Genomic DNA, 22,213 nt, shown 5'->3' with positions numbered 1-22,213 from the left:
AAAACCAGATATCATATAATATAGAGTCACTGAATCCTTTTACCCAATTGTTTTAAAGAGTTTAAAAAATCTGTAATGATTACAGGCCAGTAAATCTGATTGTTTCCTTTCAGAAACGTTCATTGTCTATATTCTTTAATCAACCAGTGTAGAGTTTAAGGCGAGGACAAGACTGCATAAGTCCAGGTAAAAAGAGCAAAGACAAAAAAAAAAAAATTCATTAAAAAAAGCAGTCCTGGATCTCTTGAGAGTCTAGTTGGAACTAGCACTGGAGACTTCTGCATTTTTAATAGGCCATTTGCTTTCTAAGATGTTGTGTATTGACCTTTTATTACCTTTTTTTTGTTGTTTTAAAATCTCTGCCTCTCCTTGAAGTCATTTGAAATGAACATGTTATCAGAAAACAAATTTACTTTTCTGAGGCTTTTTTTGGTGTCAAGTATTTCGTGCTTAAAAAAAAAAAGTTTAAAAGTGCTAAATCTAAGAAGGGATTGATGATGCATAGGTACCTAACAAGGCATTGGTTTCACAGTCACAGTTGATTAATGAAACAGCAGTTCCACCTTTTCCTTTTATGTTTTTGTTTTGGTAAAACAAATGGTGAATTTGAATACAACATACCATTTGCATAGGAAGTTATGTAATGATGCCATATAGCATATAATGATTTCCTAAAACCTTGTATTTAAAGTAACCTGAATTACAATGAGAGATAAACAGAATATTTACCCATCCCTTATGAGCTGCTGCTGATATGTAAATTTATTCTTCTACTTTGCACAAATATACTTTTGAGCTACTGCTTAAACACTTTGAGGTCCTTAGTCAAACAGTTTTAATGATGCCTCCAATATTATGAAAGTGTGACATTTGATGAATGTCTCATATAGTTTTGATATCTGGGCACATGTCAACAAAAAAAATTGAGCATTGGTTTGTCATGCAACACCTAGATAATTTATAATTTTACTGTTTATATCCATCTTGACATTTTTTATCTGCCAAAGGCAGGTTTCATTTGGAATCTTAATCTGAGATTTATTTGGTGGATCTGGAAATCATAGCTAGGGTTCCCACAGGAAATGGTCCATCTACCAACAGATTAAATGGCAGTCCTGCAGTTGTTAGGGGAGCTCTGCATTTAACACACATGCATACTCATTCAGTCAGCACTGTGGAGAAAAATTAAAGTAGTAACCCAGGTTTAGGAACAATGTAGCTAAAAAGTCCCATATTTGCTGAATGACAAAGGGTTATATAGCAGCATTTCATTTTATTATTCGTGCTTGAATTTCTTGTTTGCTTTGTTGAGTCTGCTGACGAATACTAATAAATGCCTGCAACAATCCAGACGAGAGATGCCTGGCAACAAAGCTATGCGGTGGACCTCCCTGATCTTCTCCAGTTCACAACCTGACCTTTTGAAAAATTGGCTGGGCTAAGCTGCAGAATTTGGGTGTAATGGTTATTGTTAACTCCAGCTTTAGGATTTATTAATTTGTGTGATCAAGACTTACCTATACTTCAAAGTTTCAAAAGACCAAACACAATCATCCATCCATTAGAACTAACATTGTGTTTCAGTGATTCTCGCTTAGGATCTGACTGGTGATTCTTCTATTTTGCTTTCTGAATCTAAGGATGTTCTTAAAGAAAATGAAAGACACATATAAAGAAAGTCTATTTTTCTCTCCCTGCACTTATTGGAAAATGTGTTTTTCATAAGTGACTTAGGAAATCTTGAATTCACAGATAATTCATATGTATTCATTCTTAGAGAATAAAAATATATTTTAGTCTATTTTACTTGCAGTTATAGAAATTTAAGACTTCTTTAGCTCATTCATGTTTTTAATTACCTTGTAAAAATTAACCTTATGATGAGATAATTTGAATAAAGCTTAAAAGGTTAAAAATATATCCTAATAGCCATATAGCTCTTATCACTAGGGAAAAAGAATAATAATTATTGTTATATTAGTTAATAAAATTTCAGGATAGTTTTCACAGTCATTTCACTCTAAATAATGTTTTTAATAGAGTGAGAGAAGTGTTACATAACCTTAATTTATATGATATGTTCATAAGTTAGTTAGGTAGCCAAAGCTTCAGGAGATTACACTGTTATACTTTGTTCATTGCCTTTGTGTGATAAAAGATGTTAAAATTGAGAAGTTTAAACATTATGATAAACTTTCACAAATACTTATATAATTTTAAATAATTCTTGCACAGAAATTTGAACTTTCCCACAAAAGAATGATTGTTGATTAATTCATGACTGTTTAAACATGATGAAACAAACATAATCACCACAGTAAATAGTTTTTTAAAAATGAATAACAACATTCCAGTAATTTCTATGAATAGCCAACTAGTAATTTGAAATGTGCTCTATTAGACTGTTGATTTGCTGTATAAAGACAAAATAACCTTACCACTTTTTTTTGACATGTGTGTTTATCTAGATATACAACCATGTGTAGGTACAGAGGATGCAGTTTATTTTGAATGTCTAACCCTATAATGTCCAAATGAATGAGTTATGTGATAATGACACATTTTGTGTCTTCAGATTTTACTTTTATAAAAGCTAATTTTAATTTTCATATCTGGCTTCCACTCCCTAATACATTTTTATTTTCCTTCAATGTATATGCAATACACATTATTAGAACTACATTAGATCGCTTCTCGGCCTTTTGGCTAAGATCAAGTGTAGAACTACATTAGAGGCCGGCGCTGCGGCTCACTAGGCTAATCCTCCACCTAGCGGCACCGGCACACCGGGTTCTAGTTCCGGTTGGGGCGCCGGATTCTGTCCCGGTTGCCCCTCTTCCAGGCCAGCTCTATGCTGTGGCCAGGGAGTGCAGTGGAGGATGGCCCAAGTCCTTGGGCCCTGCACCCCATGGGAGACCAGGATAAGTACCTGGCTCCTGCCATCGGATCAGCGCGGTGTGCCGGCCGCGGCGGCCATTGGAGGGTGAACCAACGGCAAAGGAAGACCTTTCTCTCTGTCTCTCTCTCTCACTGTCCACTCTGCCTGTCAAAAAAAAAAAAAAAAAAAAAAGAATCTGTATGTATGCTCTTCAATATGGTAGCCACTGGCCATATGTGACTTTGAGCACTAAAATGTGACTAGTCTAGACTGAAATACACTGTAAGTATAGTGCAAAAAAAGATACACAATGTCTGAAATTTTATAAAATTACATGTTAATTTATAGTATTTATAGTATTAATATTACTTGTTTCTTATTTTTTATTGAATGTGCTTGCTAAATAATTTAAAATTAGGTAAGTAGAATGTGTGACGTATCATTTAGATAATGCTGATCTACACAATTGAACATATCACTAGCCCTACCCCCCATTTGCCACCAGCGTTTTGTTTGCTTCTTTGCAAGAGTTACTCATGTACTCATGTTGTCTTTCTCCCTAATTCTTTGTTATCTTCCCAGAGACCAAACACTTTGTTATTTGCCTTTACATCTTACACAGCATCTGATAACACTTAATAAGTGTTAAATAAAGTACTCATTTCTAATACTTGTTTGCTGTCCTTAGATCTTTTAGATGATTATCTGAATCAATATTTCCTTTCATTGACACATTTTATTTCAATGAATTAAAGATATAGTATATATGTTTTACGAAGATGAGTATAACAGGGACTTACTGTCTAAAAGGGAAGACAAACATAGATGAGAAGGCTGTAAACTGCAAAGACCACCTCTATATCCATCTTCTTCTATAATGTGTCCACCAACAGTGTGTCAAGTTGGTGATGAGGTTGAAAAGTAGACAAAAGGAAAGAATTCTCCTACAATTTCAATTTTGATGTAGGTAGAGACAACCTAACATATATGTTGGCAAGTTTCTCTAAAGCCTAGATAGAGGATATTAAATATGTATACCAATGAAAATGAAAATATAATTTTATTAATTTAGGGCTGCTGATGCCAAAAAACAAATTTGAAAAATCCTGAGAGAATTAGTGTTCAGCATCCAAATAAGAGCATTGTATTTTTTAAGCCAAAGTATAAAAGGTACCTAATTTTTCTATGACTCTGAAATTAGATTCTTTGAAGGGAAATTGTCAGTGATCTACTTGCTGTGACCCTGATTGTAATTAATATCATGTACCAATATACTAAGTATTCAAATTATATTCTAGAAATGTTATTTAAATTTCATATTTTCTTACTGTGGGTTTCAATTTATAAAAAGTACTATTTTCATTTTATGGGATTCAATTTTGTATTAGAATCTTTCCTTAATATCAGGATTTTAACATCTTAAAGTCCTATTACTTTTATAAAATATTAATGTTATAAATTGATAAGCTTTATTAAGCCATCAAATCATATAGTTTTTATTAAGCCATTATGTATTCATTGCAAATTTGAACTTTCTTTTTTTGCACTTATGTTTCTTGTTTTCTCATAATATTTTATTTATTTTCTGTTTCCACATCTTCCAGTTTTTGGAAACTATTATATATACTAATGTTTCTGAGAGATATTTCTATATAATTGCTTACATTTCCTAGAATAAAAAATTATGTGTGTAAATAACATTTTGGTTGATTAGGATACTGATTTTAGCTACACAACTCTATGTTAGTTATAGATCGTCAAATGTGTTTATGAAACTGAGGAATTTTTAAAATTTGAAGTCCCGAGTAATAATTAGGAAAATAGACATTTTTCTTGATTTTATTCTTAATATTTGAGATAAATTAATTAAAGTTATAAATTTGAATTGAAAGTTTAAATGGGATCATCCTGGGGTCATCCTTGTGGCTCACTGGGTTAAGCTGCCATTTGCAATGCCAACATTGCATATTAGTGTGCCAGTTCCAGTCCCAGCTGCTCTGCTTTGCATTCAGCTTCCTACTAATGTGCCTGAGAAGGCAGAAAATGATGGCCCAAGTGCTTGGGCCCCTGTACCATGTAGGAGACCTGGATGGAGTTCCTGGTTCATGGCTTTGGTTTGTGCCAGACCTGGCTTTTGTGGCCATTTGAGGAGTCAACCAGTAGATGGAAGATACTTTTCTCTCCCCGTCTCTCTCTCTCTCTCTCTGTATCCCTATCTCTCTCCCTCTCTCTTTTTTAAAAAATTCTTATTTATTTGAAAGTCAAAGTTACACAGAGAGAGAAGGAGAGGCAGAGAGAGAGAGAGGTCTTCCATCGGCTGGTTACTCCCCAGTTGGCCACAACAGCTGGATCTGTGCCAGTCCAAAGCCAGGAACCAAGAGCTTCTTCCGGGTCTCCCACGTGGGTGCAGGGGCCCAAGGACTTGGGCCATCTTCCACTTCTTTCCCAGGCCATAGCAGAAAGCTGGATTCTAAGTGGAACAGCCAGGACTCGAACCCGTGCCCATATGGGCTGCCGGCACTGCAGGAGGTAGCTTTATCCACTACACCACAGTGCCAGCCCCATCCTAGCCCTAGCCCTAGCCCTAGCCCTCTCTCCCTCTCCCTCTCCCTGTCCCTCTCTCTCTCCCTCTCCCTCTGGCTCTATATCTTCTCTATCATTCTGGCTTTTAAATAAATAAATCTTAAAAAATGGGATCATCCCAATATGTTGAAATTTTTCTCTTGGAAAGATAAAAGATATTAAAGTAGAGAAACTAGAATTTGAAAAACAGATTTTAAAAATAATGAAAACTAACATTTATTGGGTATGCTGGCACTTTCCAATATATTTAATTTAAACCTTATAACAACTGTTTTAAATACAGTTTTATATTTTTAACTGATAGAGAAATCAGTGAGATGTGAAACAACTTGTTAAAGGTCATACAGAGTTTAAATCCTGTGGTCTGTCTTTAGAACGTGTATGCTGACTATGCTGTAGTAGTTAGACTACTTGGATGGTCTGAGCTTTTCTCTTGTACAAACTCTACTTGTGTTAGGTGGAACCACTATGACAACAAAGAACTTTCTGATGTGCTTTTCCATTATGGTTAGAGAGAAAGCATTTATTATATGCATCTAGTTGAAAAGTTAACCCTATACTCCACTAAAAAATAAGATAGCATTGGTGAGTGAGTGGGTGGATGGAAGGTGGACGATTAGATAGATGGATACATAGATAGACCAACCTACATTTAATTTATATAAGGAATTGATAGAAGTCATTAGAAAGCACTAGTTTATATTGTTTTTCTGATTATTTTGAAATTAACGTTCACTTAAAAAAAACAGTCTTTTACCATTGGGGGAAAATATAATTTGTTTAAAATGTGGGACTACTATAGTAATTCCATTATTACATCAAATTTACATTCTAATAGAAAACGTGATTTTTTTTTTTAATATAATGTGATAGACAATACAGAAAAGAGAAGCAGGGGTAGACATTGTAGCTCAGCAGGTTAAGCTGCTTCTTGAGACATCAGTTCCCATATTGGAGTGCCTGATTCCAGTCTTGGCTATTCTGTGTTGCTGATCCAACTTCCTACTAATGTACCTAGGAGGCAGCAGATGATGATCAAGGACTTAGGTTCCTGCCTCTAGAGGGAATTCAGGATGGATTTCTTGATTATTTACTTTGACCTGGTCTAATCCTGACTGTTAAGGGCATTTGGGGAGTGAAGCAGTACATGGAAGATTCTAATTCTCTCTCTCTGCCTTTCAAATAAATAAATATTTAAAACAGAAAAGAAACAAGCAATAAGTAGTTTTTTTGTTCTTTTGCATTTATTCTAAGATGTAAGTAGAAACCTCCTTCCCTTTCCTTCCCCGAAAAGATAGAATTTAAAGAAGTAATGACCTGTTGTGTTAACAAGTGTCAGAGCACATTAGCAAGTTGCTGGTTTGTTTAAGATTAACGTCTATCTAGTAGCACCTTCATCTGAAGAGACAAGAGAGCAACTTATTTGAATGCATTTGCCCATCTGCTCATTGTTCTTCTATCTCCCTTTCTCTCTGGACACTGGAATGTTGATATTCTGAGTAACTCAGTAGGATCTCTAGAGACCATTCTAGCTCAACCACTTTAAAGAAACAGCTTTGTGAACCGTATTGAACACCCCCCCACACACACACACACACAAGGGACCATCAAATGCATTTACACAGATACCAGTTGTCACAAACTATTTAGAAAGCTAGGCAGAACAAAATTTCCCAAAATTCCTATTTGGTTTTTGTTACCTCCTCACTTCTGTATAGTAGTAGTGAAATAATAGTTGTTTTGGGGCATGAGGCATGATTCCTTGAGAAGCATTAATTTACTGAGTCTATTATACATTAATTATATAGTAACTAAAGTATAATTGGTAAATTGAATTCAAAAGGAATATCAAAATTTTCTTTTCTAGGATAGGAAATGGTATCACAATGCTTTTGATTTTTCTAGACTGAGGAATGAAGGATTAACAACAATAGTAGCATTGAAATAGTTGCACAATCATTTTACATGGCCACGGTAGAATTAATAATAGCAAAATTTGGAAAATACATTTGGTTTAATATATTTTGGCAGATTCTTATGTTCAAATAAAAGTGTGCCCACCAAAGAGCAAATAATGGTTAGTAGCCATGAAGTTTTTCTCATTTAACTCTGAAAAACGTTAAGTCAGACTTCATAGACTTATGGATTATGAAGAGGAGATTGATAATTTATTCTCTAAGTCCATATGGAGAAATGAGTTTAAATAGTATTAATTCAGCTAGTCATAATGATAGAACTACAATGACATTGATTAAACACTGAAGTGGATTACTAAAGAGAGTTTCCATTTCAAAGCATAAGAGAGAGAAAGAGAAGAATCAATAGAATGGCTTTAGTTTTAAGTTTTCATCTACCTAGAGATAAGATTTTTAATCAGAAGTGAATATCCATCTTTCTGCTTAACATTGATCTCTTAAATTGACTTCTGAGCAAAAGAGTCTTATAACCACTTTTTGTGGAATTTTATTGACTTGGGTGTTTATGTTTTTATATGTGATTCTTAAGTGACAGGGTAATATAAATAGGCTCAGCTAAAGTCTTTCATAGCTTTATTCCATTATCACTTCATAAAGATCTTTCACTGCACTGGAGAGTTTTGGGAAAATTAAAGACAATTTAGCTATCATCTTTTGTTTGGAGAAGATACTAATTCAGAAATTGTATTTAAATTGAGCCTTGAATAAGGTTAAGAAAATTTGGCAAAATACAAGATAAAAGAGCAGTATCTTAAAATTTGTTTTGAAAGGGGCTGGTAGGGTGGTGCAGTAGGTTAGGTCATAGCTTGTGACACCGGCATCCTATATTCAAGTACTAGCCAGTTGGAGTCCTGGCCATTCCATTTCTGATCCAGTTTCTTGCTAATATGCCTTAGAAGGCTGCAAAAGGATGGCCCAAGTACTTGGGCCCCTAGCACCCATGTGGGAAACTTCAAGCTAGCCTAGAGTGGCTGTTGCTGCCACTTTTGGAGTAAACCAGTAGGTGAGAAATCTCCCTCTCCCTCTTCTCCTTGTCCCACTCCTGCTCCTGCTCTCAGTCTTTTTCCTCCTTCTCTGTTTCCTACTTTTCAAATAAATAAATAATAAAAAAATTGTCTTGAAAAATCAAAGTGCATCATGCCTATGACTTGTTCTCAAATGTTTCAGAAAAAATTTACGTGATAATGGATAATGAATAAAAAATGTGGTAAGCTGTTAATACTTGGAGAATCTATATTAAGAGTATAAAGGGGGGCTGGTGCCTTGGCTCACTTGGTTAATCCTCTGCCGGCAGCGCCGGCATCCCATGTGGGTTCTGGTCCTGGTTGCTCCTCTTCCAGTCCAGCTCTCTGCTGTGGCCCAGGAGGGCAGTGGAGGATGGCCCAAGTACTTGGACTCCTGCACCCACATGGGAGACCAGGAAGAAGCACCTGGCTCCTGGCTTCGGATCAGCGTATCTCCGGCTGTGGCAGCCATTTTGAGGGTGAACCAATGGAAGGAAGACCTTTCTCTCTGTCTCTCTCTCTCACTGTCTAACTCTATCTGTCAAAAGAAAAAAAAAAGAGTGTATAGGAATTCTTTGTACTGTTTTTTTTTTCAACTTTTCAATAAAACAACTTATTTCAAAATAAAAAAGTAAAAAGAAATGACATCTACCATCAGTTTTTGTTCACTTTTTCGTGGTCTCTGGCTTCCTTAACATGTTTCTGTAGTCATTGAATTCTTTGACATTTGGCACTCATTTCTCCTCTCCATTTCTTGTATTTCTGGATGACTTCAGTGTTTTCAGCAGTGGCACTTCCAGCACCTGATTGCTCCTCTCCAAGTACCTTCACATCAATCTGTTTCATCAACCCATTTCCAGGCAAACTACATCTTACACTTTGTCCTTACCTGATACTTATTGCAGAAAATGGCATTCATTTACAGGAGTGTCTTTCATTTCAATACAAGAGTTATACACTAGGGTTATAGAGATCATGTACATGTAAAATGCCACACATAGTAATGTTCAAATGGAATACTACAGTTTCATACTGACTTCACACACATTCTTTATTTTTCCTAAAGCTGTTCATTCACTGTAACCATTCCTGTTGTTCTTATTCTCTTCTTATTCTCAGAGTCTGTCAGCATTTTTTTTTAAAGAATTATTTTGTTTATTTGAAAGAATTACAGAGAGAGGTAGATCCAGAGAGAGAGAGGTCTTCCATTCCTCTGGTTCACTCCCCAAATGACTGCAACGGCCAGAACTGAGCCCCGAAGCCAAGAGCCAGAGCTTCCTCTAGGTCTCCCATGCAGCTGTAGGGGCCCAAGGACTTAAGCCATCTTCTGCTACTTTCCCAGGCCATAGCAGAGAGCTGGATCCGAAGAGGAGCAGCCAGGACAGAAACCAGCACCCATATGGGATGCTAGCGCTGCAGGCTGGGGCTTTAACCCACTGCGACTCAGCGCTGGCCCCATCACCATTTTGTTTACTTCACTTAACTCTAACCCTTTGGAAGTTTTATTACTTTGCATATTCCCTTTCTCTGTGGAAGCAAAAAATGTGAACATCTGACTATGTGTGGCATTTTACATGTACGTGATCTCTATAACCCTAGTATAGTCCTTACTGCATTATATTCAAGTCATTGAATCAGTTTGCAGTAATCACTGTACTGTTGAGTCCTTAAGGGGAATATCTGTTGCTTGCTTATCTTTGTTTCCCTAGTACCTATCACAGGATAAATCACACTGTAGGTTTTCCATGAGTTATCATTAAAATATTGAATAAATTTGATAGAAGAGTTAAACTTTTGATACGAAATAATTAAATATTGGTAGAGGATAATGTAGTATTACTGAGAAGGACTGCATTGAGAACCTTCAGAAGATTTTATTTTGTTTTATTTTATTTTTATTTTTATTTTTATTTGAAAGGTAGAGTTATAGACAAAGAGAAAGGTCTTCATTCTGTTGGTTTACTCCCCAAATGGCTGCCATGGCCGGCGCTGTGCCAATCATAAGCCAAGAGCCAGGTTCCTCTTCCTGGTCTCCCACGTGGATGCAGAGACCCAAGCACTTAGGCCATCCTCCACTGCCCTCCTGGGCCACAGCAGAGAGCTGGACAGGAAGAGGAGCAACCTGGATTAGAACCCGGCGCCCATATGGGATGCTGGTGCCACTGGTGGAGGATTAACCAAGTGAGCCACAGTACTGGCCCAAGAAGATTTTAACTCTAATTTGCTAAAATTATACTTGTCAAAATAGTTTTTTTAAAAAAAGTCAGGAAAATTTTATGAATCAGCCTTTTTTAATATAAGGTGAAATTATATTCTCAGTAGAGAATATGCAGAATGTGATTTATAAAAGTCTTTAAATGTCTGATGAACAGTTCAGAATAAAGCCCTAAAAGATTTTTCTACTGATGGCTGGTGTTGTGGCACAATGGGTGAATGTGTTGCTTGGATGCCTGTATCTAGTATCAGAGTGCTTCATGTGAGGCCATGCTACTCTAGCTTTTCATTCGGCACTCTGCTCATGCATTTGGAAGGCAGTGCATGATGGTGCATGTATTTGGGTCCCTGCTACCCCTGTCAGAGACTTGGATGGAGATCTTGGCTCCTGGTTTCAGCAATGCCTAGTTTTGGCTATTACAGGTATTTGGGGAATGAGTTAGCAAAAGGAGGATCTTCTGTTTCTCTGTCTCTCTCTCTTGTTTCACTCTTGTCACTCTGCCTTATAAATAACAAATAATTATTTTAAAAAAAGCTTTTACTGATGAATAAAATTAGAGATACCCAAAGACAGAGCCTAATCACACAGTACAGGTTCTTTAAAAATACTTTAAAATTAAGAGTTTAAAATTTTAGAATTTGCTTTTTGAAAAGTTCAAGGGCCGTCCCTGTGGTCCAGTGGACTAAAGCCCCAGCCTGAAGTGCTGGCATTCCATGTGAGCCCCAGCTGTTCCGCTTCCTATCCAGCTCACTGCTATGGCCTGGAAAAGCAGTGGAGGATGGCCCAACTCCCTGGGCCCCTGCACCCACATAGGAGACCCAGAGGAGGCTTCTGGCTCCTGGCTTCGGATTATCTCAGCTCTGGCCATTGCGGTCGTTTGGGGAGTGAACTAGCAGAATGGAGGACCTCTCTCTCTCTCTCTCTCTGTCTCTCTCTGGCTCTACCTCTCTCTAACTCTTTCAAATAAAAAAATTAAAATAAAATAATTCTTTAAAAAAAACTTCAAGATTATTTCTGCTAGAAATAATGAAATGATAATTGCAATCACCATTTGTGCTGTTGATCTAATGTACTAGTAAAAAAGTTATGTGTGCATGTATGATTTTTCTCCCAGAAACCATACTATGCTTTGAAATGTGCACTACTCCTTTGAAACAGATTATATTTACTAGTGGTAACTTAAAAATAAGTTGTGTGATATATCCAGATATTATTCTCTAATTTGAGAGTACTTCACCAATGATGTGTAAATAAAAGTATGAGGAGCTTTTTTCCTTGGCACAATTTTTTTTATATCCATGCATGATTTTTTCAGAATTTGTATTTTCTGTGTATTGTGGAAAAACTTTTGCATGAAAATGAGCTCATACTTTTAATTCCATTTTTCATGAATTTTTTGCAGTATACTCGTGCATGGTACATACCTGATAAAATGAGGGTTAGAAATAATTATTATATTCTATACATTTTCATGTTGTGATGCTTAGAAAAATAGCAGCTAATGTTTATTAATGTGTCAGGTCCTAGACCAAGTACTTCGCATGTATTAGTTGAGTCCTCACAACAACTCAGTGAAATAGATGACGTTATAGTTCCCTTTTATGAACAAGAAACTGAAGCATGGAAAGGTTAAGTAACCAGCCCAAAGCTATGCATTTGGTAGAGCTGAAGTTCTAACCCACGCAGTCATAACCACCATTCCATGTACATTATCATTTTCCTATGACCCTTAACTTACTGTATCTAGAAAACAGTACATCTCTCAACCAGTGGTTTTCAATCTTAAATGTATACTGAAATCATCTATAGTGAGCTTAAAATATAAAGATTGGGTCCTAATCCCAGAGATTCTGATTTTATTAAAATAGGGTGTGGTATGGGTTTAAGATATTTTTGACTCCTTACATTATTCCAATGTGCAACATTGTCAGTTACAATCATAAGTGTCTATTGACTTTGGAAATAGGAATATTGATGGCAACAACCACTCTGTACATGCTTATCCAATTATAGTAGGAGTAAGATTGGTAAGTGTATATTTAAAGTTTTAGGACTATTCAGAAAAAACTATTCATTACTATTCATTTGTATTTAATAAGCAGCTATGGTGTCTCATATATCATGTTATGTTTGTTTAAATACAGATATAGCCCACATTTATCCTGAGCAAGAAACTGCAGGGAGAAATAAAAGTGCACAGTCAGATGAGCAACTGACTATGAATTCCAAGGGAAGCATGCATCAGAAATCCAATGAATTCATAAATGAAGTCCCATACGAGGACACGAAACTGCTAGGGCAGAGTTCAAGGAATTTTCAGATCATCAGTCCTTATCCAGATGATGCGACAGCTTACTGCACTACTGAAAAATGCAAGTGAGTGCTAGCAGCCTGAGATTTAGAAACAGAATTGGGAGAACTTTCTCTTCCTCCCTACCTCCTTCCCTTCCTTTCTTTCTCTGTTTCTTTCTGGTGTGGATTAAATTTGACATGTCATTAACTGACTAGAAGTTGGGATCTTTCCTAGCACTATTTCCATAATAATGATATACTGTGCCTAGTTAGCTAAGTGAAAAAGCACAAGGTGAGTATGAAGGAAAGTGATGAGATTTTATACTTTGTTCAGTATTTCTTTGATATTACATTATAGATGTAGAAATGACTGTTCAGTTAATATAAAAGTATTGTTGCTCAGGAGAGAAAAGCTAGCAGCTCCAGGATAAATTAAACCCCAAAATGTGTTTTGGTTTGGGTTACTACTGTTTTTCATTTAAGTGAATTTTAATACTTTTAGAAGAGTCTTGTTCTCTACCATATGCATTTCCTTATTACTTTACATTCTGTATTTTTTCCATTCACCTTGCCTACCTATCTCATGAAGGGATTTGGACTTTGTGATTAATGTACTTTGATAGCCATGGGCTATGAAAATATTATGTTTTTAAATTTCAGTGATTAATTTTCATTCTAGACAAAATATTTTCTGGAATAATTTCTGACAGTTTTGCATATAAACTGCTATTTCTATGTGCTTATAGATTATTTAGTAGATGTATTAATGAATACTAATATAATGCTATAATATTTTGGTTTGTTCCTCTCCCTCAGCAATCAGTTAGATTCTTGCTGCTCCTCTGCACGCGGAGGAGCCGCACCGGACCGGACGCTTGTTGTTCCCTTTTTTTTACAAGTCCTTTCTATAGTAAAGTAAGAATAAGTAAACAGCAAACTCCCAAAGCAAGAATGAGTAGAGAGAAATGAGAAAGAACGAAGTAACGAACTTCCCCGCGAACTCTCCAACGCACTCTCCAACCAACCCACACCACCATGCCGTCTCTCTCCTCCTATATAGTCCTCTCCACCAATCCGTGCTCTGCTACCCACACGCCGAGCGCGCCACTCTCCTCCAATCAGGAGCGGCTCTTGCAGCTTGTCAAGTTGGTGAGAGGCAGCTGGGTAGAAGCTGTATGCTCCTCTCCCACCGCCACATTGTGGGAGAGCAGATGCATAGAATAAGTCTTAATTCCAGTAACAGTATAGTCCGAGTTGCTCCCCACAGATTTTTACAGAGGTTCAGATTGGAGTACATTTGTGGTGGGGGAGAGGGCAGATAAAGGTAGAGATAAGTGAAAAAGAGATAAACATCTTTATAACCACATGGGGAAAATAAATAGTAGAACTTGGGCTAAACCTGAATTATGAGACTTATAATATGTTGACAACATGGAATATATAAGGTGAGTAGAGTTGTACTAATTGTCAGAGACCTCAATGCTTTCAAAAAATAGCCTATGTCTTTTCCCTTCCTTTCCTTATTAACACTTCCTTACAAGGTGATATTATTCTCAATAGATAAAACGTAAAAAAATTTTGTTTTAACTTACCCTTAAATATTACATGAATAGCTTTTCATTTTTAATGTTTTTGATTTAAAAATGAAAATATATTCTTTCAAAAAATTCTTTAAAATTATCTGATTATTACTCCCATTTTTAGAAAAGTGAGTAATGTATCTAGAACCCCAAACAACAGTATAAAACCTGAATTGTTTCTATAAGATTTACCTATTTATTATGAAAGAGTTATAGAAAGAGGAAGAGACAGAGAAATACTTTCTATCTCCTGGTTCCCTCCCCAAGTGGCTGCAACACCAGGCCTGGGCCAGGCTAAGTCAGGAGCATCTTCTGAATTTCCACCCGTGGGTGGACAAGCCCAGGTACTTGGACCATCTTCTGCTACATTCTCAGGCAATTAGTAGGGAGCTGGTTCAGAAGTGGGAAAGCCAGGTCTCCAACTGGTACCCATATGGAATGCTGGTGTCACAGGTGGTGGCTTTCCCTGCTGAGTCACAACGGTGGCTTCTAATGCCTGAATACTTTAAGTATACTTAACCATGAATCTGTCAGACATCACTAAATACTTTCTTTAAATTTAACTCTCTCAGTTGATAAATTGGCATTTTTCTGTGAAATTGATATATTTATTCTCTTTAATCAATCATATTTTCTCCATAGTACATATAAAGAGAAATTTAAGATCTGATATCTTTTCATATTTGTTGTTAAAATTAAATGTTGCTATTTGAAATATAAAATTTATAGATATTGTACAGTAGAAATCCTATGTATATATTGTTCATTTTTTTATTACAGCATTACAGAACACAAAAATGATGACTTGCATTATGGATATATGATTCCTTGTCAAGTTACTTCAGATGTAAATAAAGAAAAGACAATAGCATTTCTTCTCAAAGAATTGGATATTCTCAGAACAAGCAATAAAAAGGTATAATATAGAAAGTCTGATAGTTATACAGTATACTTTGAGCTGTTGACCTTCTAAATTTTCTTTGTTGCCTGTCATAATTCAGTTTTGTTGGGTCTTGCAATCAACAGCAGCTTTCTGTTGTTGCTGTCCTTTGCTGTCTGGGCATAATTAAGGGACTGGCTATGAAAATTAATTATTTTGGTTCCTGCCTTGCTAGTCAGTGATATCACTTCCTTTTTATTAAGCTTTCATTGCCTTATGTAGGTACCTAAAAAAATAGATTTGTTTGAATTTTACTATCGTAAAACTTTTTTCTTCAGCACTGTGGAGAATGAGAAACATGCCCTCCTTTCATGTTACTATCTTCACTTTTCTTCTTTCTTTATTAGTATCAGTGCCCTGTATTTCACCTCAGTGATATATGTAATTAAACACTAAAGTAGCAAATCTTAGCCAATGTTGTCATTTACCTTGTGTTATCTTGTTGCAGTTTATCCATTCCAATTTGTCATGTCATGTTTTACCTTCTTTTATGAATTTTATTCTAGTTACAGTCCTGTGAGCATTAAATATAAATAGTGTTCTTAAATAATGTTCATTTTATTTGTCTTCTTTTTTTTTAACCTGTGCTTATTTTTCTGTTTTTAATATTCTTGTTATTTGACTGAATCACATTGTTGATGCCTGATGTTAAGAATGTTGATCATGTCTGAAGGAAAACAGCACAATGATAAAAGCCTAGGGAGGAATTAAAAAAAAAAAAAAAACATTTGGAAGGATTCCCTATGAGAGGATGAGATATTTCTATACTTTCATTTAGCAGTTATTTATTACATGCCAATTATGAATCAGATGCCAGTGCCAATCAAAATGGAATGTGATGGGATAGCATTCTCAGAGGGAGATTTGTGTCTGATATTAAGATTATTATGTTAATTAATTTTGTTTTAAAATATTGGAATTACTAAGAGAAGCTAGAAAGCTGTGCTGTCCATTTTATTGAAAGTCCCTTCCAAATCTCTTGCTTTAAGACAAAAGAATAAATGAGATTGCTTTTGTGATAGTTTTAATAATATTGTTGTTTGTAATTTTATTTGCTTAAACATTCTTATCATTCACACATATTTTAGAATGTCTTGTAGTTTTTATACTTTTAACAGTTAATTAGTGACTTATAAAATATAATACTTTTTATATTTTTCTAGATTATCTACTTAAGCAATTTAATATAATATTATATTAAGGTTTAGGAAAAAAATCTTACTTTGAAATTAATTATATTTCTGCAAGACCTTTGTCTGGTAAGAATCTGCATTTTTTGTTCAATATATTTTAGCTTCAAGAAAAGCTGACTAAAGAAGATAAAGAACAGAGAAAACTAAAGCTTAAGCTTGAACTCCGAGAGAAAGCAACAGAAGCTAAAATTGCTGAAAAGACAGCAGGTATGGTAGCTGAGTGTTAACATAGGGCCTTAAGAATTACACGTAGGGTTATTCTGTGTGTCTTGGTGGATACTAGCATAGTGGCTTATTTGCCAAGGGAGGGGAAGCTCCGTCTTTTTTTTTTTTTTTTTTTTTTGGCTTCTTAGAAAATAGGTGGCTTTAACATCCTGGTACTGGTATTAGTGAGAGCTTTACCTGTATTCATACTGATTTGGGCATTAAATGCATTGTTAACACCATGTCAATCCAATCACAAAAAGGTTGTTTGTTTTGTTGGAAGGGCCTGAACAAACAAGGAGAAATAATGATTACCAGTGCTTCTACCTTTCAACCAGCAGTTCAAATACCACTTATTGTTTTAGCTCTTTGAGAGAAAATACTTCTCTTTTGTATGAGGATAGTCATATATTCATTGCCAATGGAAACCTTCATTTGATTCTAAAATCTGTTTAAGTAATTAAGAAGTTTACATCTGATGATGTAAATAACAATAGAGGCAATGTTTTCCCTGAGACTAAAGCTAAAGGTTGCCAAGATTTTCAATGACTGCCTATATTTTGGAGTTTATTTTTACTCACAGGTCTTTGCAAGGGGAAAAATGTTAAACATATCTGTGATATGTTGCACATCAGATGATATGCAGGAGTCTATGATCTCCATCTTTGTATGCTGCTGTGACTGTGACTTTCATAATATTTAGTGTGTCAAGGAAAGAAATTTCATAAGATAATAGGCATTAGTATTAGGAGACATTTTAGAGATCACATTTTTATATCAATTGGAAAGAGTATAAGAAGCAGTTGTATTTTATGATTGAATCTGAGGCTGTAATCATGCTTACAAGCCAGTTAAACTATCATATACTTACATATGAAAGAATTCTTAGCTTTTAGGTCAGAGATATGATTAACTAGTTTTGTCTGTCTTCAAAATACTATTGTGGCATATAAAGCTAAACATCACTATGAAATTTTAGCCAAGATGGCCTTAAATAAATACTTCAAAGGAATATCAGATGGTTGCCTTTCTATTAATGTCAAACTACCATGAAGTTTTTGGTTTGTTTTTGGTGGAGAAATGTGAGAGTGATAGATTATTTTTTAATGAGATGTTAAAAATGAATCAGTAAAATATAAATTTAGAACAATTTGAAAGTTCCTTAGCTTTCTATAATCAAATATATGTAGTAATTGCTAGTACAGTATTACAAGAAATACATTTGTTTTGAGGTATTTTCATAATAATTTAACTCTTCCTGTGTCTCACTTAAGAAATTTAATAAGATTTGTGTTATCCTAACTTCTTGAGAATCTTTTTTTTTTTAATTTATTTATTTATTAAGGCAGAATTACAAAGAGGCAGAGAAAGAGAGAGAGAGAGAAGTCTTCCATCCACTGGTTCACTTGCCAAATGGCAGCAACAACCAGAGCTGGGCCAATCCGAAGCCAGGAGCCAGGACCTTGTTCTGGGTCTCCTATGCAGGTGCAGGGGTCCAAGGGTTTGGGCCATTTTCTGCTGCTTTCCCAGACCATAGCAGAAGCTGGATCAGAACTAGAGTGGCCGGGACTCAAGCTGCTGCCCATGTGTGATTCTGGCACTGAGGTGGTGGCTTTACCTGCTACACCACAACACCGGCTCCCTCCTCCCCCTTTCCTTTTAAAGTAATTAATTTATTTGAATGAGAATCTTGAACTAATATATCTGCATGGCCCATTTATCCCTTGAAGGGGGACACTCATTAAGCAATAAAATGTGTTCTTTTTTTTAAGATTTATTTTATTTATTTGAAAGGCAGAGTTACTGAGAGGTATAGAGAGAGAGAGAAAGAGGTCTTCCATCCACCGATTTACTCCCGAAATGGCCACAACAAGGGGCCAAATCCTTGGCCCTGGCACCCCCATGGGAGACCCAGAAGAAGCTCCTGGCTTCTGGCTTAGGATAGTTGCATTGCGGTCAACTGGGGCATGAACCAGTGAATAGAAGACATCTTTGCCTCTCCTTCTCTCTCTGTGTAGCTCTGACTTTCAAATAAATAAATAAATCTTAAAAAAAAATTAGTATCAGATAGATTCTCTGGAACAAAACAATGTAACTAAAAGAGATTTATCAAATAGAATAAAAAATGTATGTCTATGTATTTTAAAAATAAATAATAGTATGAAATACTCCAAGGAAATTGTAGATATATCCTTAGTAAATAAAATAAAAAGACATATATAATGATACTATAATACTAATGAAAGACATAAATAATGATACTATAATACTAATAAAATGTTAGTTATTATAGCAAAAGAATTTAAAGTGATCCAACAATAAAGGAACTATTAAATTTTGGTGCATGTATATTATAAAATGTTGTTCAGTACCTAAATACTATTTCTGAAGTATATTTGAAGATATAAAAAAAACTTCACAATTGAACGTTAAGTGAAAAAGGAAAGCTATATTTATATTCTAATTTTATTTTAAAAACTTTATACATATATAAAAATGAGAGACAAATTTTGGTAGTTTTTATGCAGAGATATTTTTGCCTTTTTCAGATTTTCTACAGTGAATGTGTATTATATTTAGTATTAGGAAAAGTAAACATTACTTTTAAAAGAAGTGACTTTAAAAATTACTTGCACTCTTTACTGATGCCATAGACAGGAGTGTCAATTGGTAAAGTCAACAACAGGAGTCACTGTGCACTTACCCCTCATGTAGGATCTCTGTCCTTAATGTGCTGTACACTGAGGCTTAATGCTATAACGAGTACTCCAACAGTATATTTCACTTTGTGTTTCTATGGGGGTGCAAATGATTGAAATCTTTACTTAATGTACACTAAACTGATCTTCTGTTAAAAAAAAAAAAAAAAAGAAACTATCAATTCCCAACTTGACTCTCACTGGGATTAAACATGACAATAGGTCTGATCTGATTTCATCATCATTTAAAAAAAAATCATCTATTATTTTTCACTTTATGTTTCTGTGTGGGAACAAACTGTTGAAATCCTTACTTAAGGTATACTAAGCTGATCTTCTGTATACTAAGATAATCGAAAATGAATCTTGATGTGAATGGAAGGGGAGAGGTGGTGGGTGGGAGGGACGGTATGGGGGGGAAAGCCATTGTAACCCATGAGACGTACTTTGGAAATTTATATTCATTAAATAAAAGATTAAAAAAAAATAAAAAAAAAAATTACTTGCACTCTAATCTTAAAATAATTCCTATTATAGGTTTGAGACGTAAGGACCTTATAAACCAAAGTTTTATAAAAACTGTATAATAGCTGTGATCCAGTCATTGCCATTTTACCCATGCCATTTTTCTAGTATTTCAGATTTCTGTGGTATTTATGTTTATATCTTTTATATGTGTTTTTTTTAATTACATATATGTTAGTGTGTCTTTTCTTGTAGCTGCCTGTATGATTTATAAGAATAAGAATCTGGTACAGTCAAAACTATATGAAACAGAATGTGCCCAGTTCTCTGTGGGCAGTGCGAAGCAACTGGGAAAACCAAAAGCCTTGGAGTGAGATTGACCTAGTTTCATTCACAGCTTTGATGCTTAATATTGACCGTATACCTTTGGGAAGTCACTTAGCATCTCTAGGCTTACTTTCTCCCATGTAAAATGTGAATGTTAACTAATTTACTAGGTTAGTTTTAGGACTGCAGATAACATATAAAAGCACCTAGTGTATAACTAGTATTCAGTAAGCTGTATCTAATATTATTTTATTACATTACCTTTATGAAATTCCTAAACCATTGATAATGATAATTGCCAGAAGTCATAAAAAGATACTTTATTGTTTAGCTTTTAATTAAAATGATGATTTACTATTGATAGACTTTAAAAGGGAAATGAGTAAAAATGTCTAAAAATTTTGGAAACAAATGATTGGGTTTATTATAAGGAAAATTACTATATTACTGTACTTTGTAGTACTAACACATTTTACTAAAATGTACGTCCAAAATAAAAGAAATGGCATACAAAGAATTTAGGTTTTAATGCAGTGAGTACCAGTGATAAACCTTCATGTAGACTGTTCCTTAGCTTCAAGTCTGTTGCCTTTGTTTCTCTCTTGGTTTTTGAATCATGTGAATACCATCATTCTAGTGTGATCTTCTAAGTGTGTGAAACTCTGTGTCCTGGAAAGAAGCTCTTATGTCCTCTGTCATGGCAGAATCTCAGGTGTTCAACCCTTTAACCTTCCCCCACTTTCTGATATCATTATCCTCTTCATCATCATCACCATCATCAATACTGCTTATTAGGCACTTAAATGTCTGATGGTAACAGTGTTAAATTCTTTACAAATCAAGTAAATAGTTATGAAGTACCTGTTATGTAAGTACTGAATATACAGCAATAAAAAAGGCAAATTTGAGATTTCAAACATTTCTTTTTCATGTGGACCCTTCTTAACCATAATATATTGTATATGTATAGGTAGTGGCTAAAGGCTGACTTTGTATTCAAGCTTCTGTTCTCCTCTTTGTCCATGTGTAATGATAGCCTCATTAAGCCTTCATTAAAACATAGTATAAGTTACTGTGATGTTTAGCTGGGATAATGTCTATGAAATGCTTAACCCGTAGAAGCCATTCAATAAATGGTAAGTATGATAAGATGAGAATGTTGCTGCCATCTTGTTTTCTTAAGATTTGATTAGCTATATAAATAATTACCCCAGAGTTATTTATGTGTGGGTTAGTTTCACAAGAAATTATTATTTCTTTTTTAAAAATAGTTTATGAAGCTCTTAAATTATTTCATTTGATCCCCATGTTCTTGAGTTTTCCTTATTTTGGGTATTTATCTTCCTTATACAGTTTGAAAATCTGAAAATTAAAAAAGCTACAGCAACAAAATAAAGGAAAATGTATGATAAGTGGTTCTTACTTAGTTTGGGGAAAAGCTAAAATGACAAACTCATTGTCCATACATTAACATTAGGAAAAATATTGTTAACGTTTAAGACTTTTCACTGTGATTTGACTCACTACATTATATGAAAATTTTCAGTATGTTGGTTTTCAAATATTAATATTTTAGAGAAGCACATCAGAAACATTAAATCTTTGTCCTTTACATTAGTGTGTATTTCTTCTCACCTAAAAATAAGTGATTAAATGATACATATTTCAAAATTTAGTTAGTTAAATGGGTTTAAAGTAAGAGGTAGTATTTCATGGTCTGATATGCATCTATTAATTTGCTCTTATGTCAGTGATATAGTGTATTTTTAAAAATACTTTGTTTAATTTAACCTTTCATTTTTACTAAGTAGTATCAGTGGGCATTGTCTAGTATTTATTCTCTCTTTAATTTGTATT

At 34.8% G+C, this 22,213-nt stretch overlaps 1 protein-coding gene across 7 annotated transcripts in view; it reads left to right on the top strand.

The window, feature by feature from the left end:
* MIPOL1 (mirror-image polydactyly 1) overlaps nt 1–22,213 on the top strand; it is a 353,299-nt gene that overhangs the window by 59,429 nt on the left and 271,657 nt on the right. For 6 of the 7 annotated variants that reach the window (XM_051822777.2, XM_051822776.2, XM_017348269.3 and 3 more), the window contains 3 exons: nt 12,801–13,032; nt 15,309–15,444; nt 16,763–16,868. In XM_051822777.2, coding sequence (XP_051678737.1) covers nt 12,801–13,032; nt 15,309–15,444; nt 16,763–16,868 — 474 coding nt within the window. Of the gene's footprint in view, nt 1–12,800; nt 13,033–13,089; nt 14,394–15,308; nt 15,445–16,762; nt 16,869–22,213 lie in introns of those variants that run through there. The other variant, XM_051822778.2, reaches the window with a different exon arrangement.

Source organism: Oryctolagus cuniculus, chromosome 12 (assembly GCF_964237555.1).
Source record: "Oryctolagus cuniculus chromosome 12, mOryCun1.1, whole genome shotgun sequence".
Taxonomy (NCBI): Eukaryota; Metazoa; Chordata; class Mammalia; order Lagomorpha; family Leporidae; genus Oryctolagus; species Oryctolagus cuniculus.
The sequence above is the reverse complement of the archived record's forward strand: the minus strand, read 5'-3'. Positions and strand labels throughout refer to the sequence as shown.